Source organism: Armigeres subalbatus, chromosome 3 (genome assembly GCF_024139115.2).
Source record: "Armigeres subalbatus isolate Guangzhou_Male chromosome 3, GZ_Asu_2, whole genome shotgun sequence".
NCBI classification, from domain to species: Eukaryota; Metazoa; Arthropoda; class Insecta; order Diptera; family Culicidae; genus Armigeres; species Armigeres subalbatus.
This window is the reverse complement of record NC_085141.1, coordinates 63,627,540-63,633,539: the sequence shown is the minus strand read 5'-3', so window position 1 is coordinate 63,633,539 and position 6,000 is coordinate 63,627,540. Positions and strand designations below refer to the sequence as shown.

Here is a 6,000-nt window from a genome sequence, read left to right as displayed (position 1 = left end):
TTCATAAGGTATGGATATGAATTGATTAATGTCTAGCGTACAGCGTTCATGATGCTTCATTGGGATTTCATAAAGGTGCCTTAAGAAAATATTATGTTTTGTATTACCCTTAAAAATCTTATTCATAAGGAGTTCTTTTGAATTTCAAGTTCAAAACTTGTGGCAAATTTCCAAAAGGCTGAATTATGATATTCGATAGTCAATTTGCCTGAGTGTGCCTTACACCTCGGGAAAATTTTCCGCCGGATTTTTACCCCCGTGCATTTTAAATGGGGCCGGGATTTTGATTTTCTGTGCCCAAATCCCGAAAACATCGCATATGTAAAAATGCATGGGGAAAAATTCCGCGGACCAAATTCCCGAGGTGTGAGGCTACCTTAAGCGGATACGAACACAGACCATTTCATTTTTATTGTATAGAGAAGATAGAAGATTACATAGACTTTCAGCTCAAGGCTGGCTCGTCTCTTGAAAAACAAAGAATTATTTGTTTTTTTTCGGGGTCCTAATGTACATCTTAATCGAGACCTAAAATCCAGTTACAGCGTTTTGGTCACTCCCCGATTTTATCACGTTTACAACCCGATTTTGTCACCCCAAAACATTTTGAAAATTTGAATCGTTTTCATTTTCGTAAACAAACAACAACAACGATTTTCATGAAATAACTTTTACCGCCTGTGGTTTATTATGAATGACTTCTGCGTAACAGTGAAGGATTCTGTAAGCATTTTCAACAAGAAATAACTGGTACCGTTTACGCAATTTGCCTTTCCAAGCCATACATTGATTAATATTTGTGAAATGAAATGAAAAATCGACAACAAAAAAATCTCCGATTTTGTCACATGCCCTATTTTAATCATTCCAATATTCACCAGGGAGGGTGATAAAATCGGGATGTTACTGTATCACGAATCACTGTGCGGAACACCAATCAAAACAAACGGGCACATGGATGATTCTAACCTCAAAAATAAAAATGTATAGGATTTCGGTTCTACAAAAACTATTAATTTTTTGTTTTTGTAGTACAACTGACCTTAGTTAAAATATAAAACTTAATGTACCGAAGATAATTTCATAATTTTCTGTAAACATTGATTCCATTACTCACCTATAGAATGCTTCCGATCCACCAATTGCAACCAAACAGTAGGAATTTGTCAGCTTACTGAAAACGCCGATATCGTCATTGTTTTCGAATTGCGCACGAAGAGCCATTGCACTGAAATGTTGGTAAATGTGATGCACAAATTGTAAATTGTATTACAAAATCCCAAAATGTTGAAATTAGTAAAACAGAGAACTACAGCGTCAAAGCGGTCGAATTCGTCGAATTGATGGCAAAGTGAAAACAACAAACCGCACTTGCACACCAGGGTGGCCAGATTATATTTTGATAAAAATCGGTATATTGAAATCGGTAATTACATGCACTCAGAAATATTTTTAAACTATATACCCGGTAAAAATCGTTTACTCATTAATGGGTACTTTTTGTCTGCTATCTCTTTCTCTCTGCTGAAAAATTTACCCATTTTGGGAGAATAAGTGGATTTACTCATTTAAATGAGTAGATCCACTTATTCTCTCAAAATGGGTAAATTTTTCAGCAGAGGGAAAGAGATAGCAAAGAAAAAGTACCCATTAATGAGTAAACGTGTTTCTCCGTGTAGAAATGCGTGACGTTTAGCAATAGACGAATCCAAGTAAAAATAAGAAGAAGACACACGACGGTGTTAACTTTGACAGATCCTACAGCACAGCATAGGAAGATCATTTTAAAATGCTTATAATAAATTCTAGACAAAGAGTAATTAAAATCTGATCGATGTATGATACGGAAAAAGTTCCAAACTGTATGATAGATACATTTTTGGAAAATATTCAAAAAATTGAGATAAGCTTCTTGATATGTAATTCAGAACTTTTTCCGTGCCGTACATCAATCAGATTTTAATTACAATTTGTCTAGAATTTATTATAAGCATTTTAAAATGATCTTCCTATGCTGTGCTGTAGGATCTGTCAAAGTTAACACCGTCGTGTGTCGTCTTCTTATTTTTACTTGGATTCGTCTATAGAGGTAATAAACTATCCAGCTTTCCACGCTCGGTAATGGCGGCTTGTCGGTGTGCAAAAATCAATCGGTCGCTGTACTGTTTGACACTAGCTGGAGGAAAACTCACTGTCGAAAAGGCCTTTTTTCCCTTCCCCTCACCCAGGAACGCCAGTGGGCTTTCCTCCAGCTAGTGTCAAACAGTACAGTGACCAATTGATTTTTACACACCGATTAGCCGCCATTACCGAGCGTGGAAAGCTGGATAGAGGACGCTTGTCGCTGTCGTCACTGGCGAAACATCTTTTGCTGGCGAGGATAGGGCACTAAATGTCAACAAAGGAAAAATCAGAACGTTTTGACAGATAGGTACCCAACATGTTTGGGGACGATAACAAAGGGAACCGCAGCGACAATCGTCCTCTATAGTTTATTTCCTCTATTCGTTTAGCGCTCGCACACTAAGGGCCTGTTCAAATATTACGTAACGCGAAAAACGTTGTTTTTAAGAACCCCCACCCCTCGTAACAATCTGTAACAAAATTTAGAACTACCCCCACCCCCATGCGTAACGCGTAACAAATACATTTTTTTTTGGGAAAAATCTTGTTTTTGGTAGAATTTGAACCACGATACAATAAATTATTATTTTTTGTGTATTTTATGCTATTTTGAAGACAATAACTATTTTTTGAAAAATATAAATATTTTTTCTTATTGTTACGCGTAACAATTTCTTGAAGGACCCCCACCCCCTATATTTTGCGTAACAAATCGTAACAAAAATAAAACAACCCCCCACCCCCTATTGCGTTACGTAATATTTGAACAGACCCTAATGTGCAATAGATCTGTGCAGGAGTTCATCAAATTCACTCACCCGATGGATTTTGACATTTGAGCGGGTCGTCTTCTCGAACAAAAGTTCATTTTGCGTTCATTATGCGACCCGCTCAAACGTCATAATTTCTTGGGGGAGTTCATTTTGCGTTAGTCTATTCGTCATGTGTAAATACGCTGACAAAAATCCAATCATATCCATTATGTGTGGCACACATAAATTTTTACTATAGCATTTCTCACATAACGGCTATGTGAATTCGCATAGCATATATGTGGAAACACACATAACCGTTATTAACTAATAACCTTTATGTGGATTCTCCCATAGCGGGTGGTTATTAACGCACACATACACTGAGCAAAAAATCCATATCAAGTTTATGTGTGAGCGATATAGATTTTTGCAATAGCTTCCATCTAATGCATTTTATGTGTAAGCCTTATAGAAAATGTATAAGTGAGCACACATATAATTTATTTATGCTTACCAATTAGCTTTATTGTTTTTTTGTTGATAAAATTGAATGGATTTGATAAATTAAATTCATTTCTTTATTCATTTGAAATCACAATATAAATATATTGGTATTCGTAACATGAAAAAATAATAAAACGAACTTTTGTATTTGATTATATTTATTCCTTCATTATGAGTAGCATTTTAAGCATGATGCAATCGGAATGGTGAAGATCTTCGTTTTTCACAATGTCTATACGCTTTTCACTGTCAGTAATCCAGAGACGACTGTGAAATCCATCTAATGGTTAAAACATAACTAACGGCTGCCGCACACAAATTTGCCAATAACGTCCCTAATGTTTGCCTCATCGTGTTTAGCAGCAGACTTTCGGCATCATTGTTGAGCTTCCCGATCTTTATTCAGCACCTTCTTTCTAGTGTCCGCATCGCCAACAGGCGGTTCAGCAGCATTATCCCCAACATCCGCAACAAGGGGCCGTTCAAAAATTACGTCCAAGGTTTGAGGGGGGAGGGGGGTCAGAGTTTTGTGACAGTTTGTGACAGGGGAGGGGGGGTTGGTCTTATGTGACGTCCGTTCACAAGAAAAAAATACTGAAAGCATTTTAGAAACAACTTGCATTTTAAAAACATTCAAACTGTTAGTAAGGGACATAACTCACTATGTTATTGTGAAAATAGTGTACGAAAAAGATAAACCACAGTAATCGCTAAAATATAAATGAGACATGTACGTACAGGGGGAGGGGGGGGGGTCAATTATTTGTGACAGTTTGTGACAGGAGGGGGGGAGGGGGGTTGAAAATGCCGAAAAACGATGGACGTAATTTTTGAACGATCCCCAACCGTTTCCAACAACATCCGCAATCCAACATCCGCAACAACCGTCTCCGCCATCAAATCAAAACGAATCAAAGGGAGAAGACATCCCTTCCGGAGAAGGAAACATGCATTCGGCCCGAATTTACTCAGCGGGTCATCACATTTCACAACACTATTTTTAGCTTGTTCCACTCCTGTTGGCTTGTTCCCATTCGCACAGCATCTGAATTCATTGAACAAAGAACCATAAAATGCATTAAGTATAAAATTATAACTATATTTAACAAGTCCTACCTGCAAGAAAACCCAAATTTCCGAAGCGTCGTTCAGCATGCGTTCACTTGTATTTTTGTCCTTCCTTTTGACACTTCTCGTGGTTTTGCGCATGGTTCGTATCAGTATCAACTATATGTTTCATCATTGTCTGTTTTATGTGTGAGATGTTATGGTTTTTAACCATTAGTCCCCACATATACTTTCAAAAAGAGATGCAGTTGTTTGTTAGCATTCATGCTTATTAAGGGTATCTGCATGATTTTATGTTCTATAAAGCCCATATAAAATGTATAGCGGATGATTTCTGATTGTTTTATGTGTCATTACATATGTAGAAAATTATTGATTTTTTAGCAGTGTAAAATTTATTTGTAAATTTCTTTAGATTTTTGTCAATAAAAATGTGTGGATTTTTATTAGTGTACATCTGGGTGCTGCGGATAGAGCCGCTTTTCTGCTCTCAAGCGAGTAGCGGGATATTTTGAAATCAATCCTATGATCAGAATTATTTAGCAGTTCTCCGGCTGTCAAACATTTCCCGCTCTTCTAATTTCTCTTTCCATGCTGCATGAAGGCGCACGAATGCGCGAGACTCTACATGACTTTACGATGGTTTACATACATTTCTGCTCCAATTAGCTGCTGAATCTCGATAATTTTTCGTAACGAGTAGCCACCCTATAACCAGAGACCGGCGGAGTGAAAAACTGTCGAAATGGCAACGTATGAAAATGCATGAAATCGTGAAAATAATACTGGCACCACTTGAACTTTTTGCTTGCTTCTTATGGATGCAAAAAGTAAACAAGTCGAATTGGAACCGCTTTTGACGGTTCGATTGGAAACAAGATGGCGTCTTCGCCGATCTCTTATTGTAGTATTTCTAGTAACGAGTGCTTTTTAGTGGCATTCCTACTAATTATCCACTCGAAATATAATGTGAATATATTTGTTAGAAAGAATGCAAAATTCAAACTAAGTTTGTTTTTATTTTTTCCCCAAATAATAACAATACTTCTCAACACAAAATCTAAAACGAACATAACCACAATCTTCAATGTTTGGCTCCGGCACAATAGAAAATTTTGGCTTCAGTTTGACAACCAAATCGATTCTATCCGCACCACCCAGGTGTACATGTTTGTTTTCCTTCTGCTCATAACCTCAAAAATGATCGGGTCATCACAATGATTTCAAAAGAGTCAAAAAATATATGTAAATATACTAATTTTTACCCTATCTTTGCTGAGTTGCACCATCTAGGAGTGTTTGTTTTCCTTTTATCGCCACTCACACATTCGGACGTGAGAATCTCAATACACGTAAAAAAATTTAATGTTATATATTATCTGGGTGGTGCGAATAGAATCGATTTGGTTGTCAAACTGAAGCCAAACTTTTCTATTGTGCCGGAGCCAAACATTGAAGATTGTGGTTATGTTCGTTTCAGATCCATAATATTGAGAAGTATTGTTATTATTTGTGAAAAAAATAAAAATAAATTTAGATTGAGTTTTGT

General features: G+C 36.8%; 1 protein-coding gene across 1 annotated transcript in view; it reads right to left on the bottom strand.

Moving 5' to 3' along the window:
* The window catches only part of LOC134226243 (eukaryotic translation initiation factor 6), a 3,513-nt gene extending 2,157 nt beyond the window's left edge, over window positions 1-1,356 (bottom strand). Inside the window, exon 1 of the mRNA XM_062706887.1 lies at window positions 1,118-1,356. Within this exon, the coding sequence (XP_062562871.1) occupies window positions 1,118-1,224 (107 nt within the window). The 5' untranslated portion in view covers window positions 1,225-1,356. The remainder of the gene's footprint in view (window positions 1-1,117) is intronic.
* Between the last annotated feature and the right edge of the window lie 4,644 nt (window positions 1,357-6,000).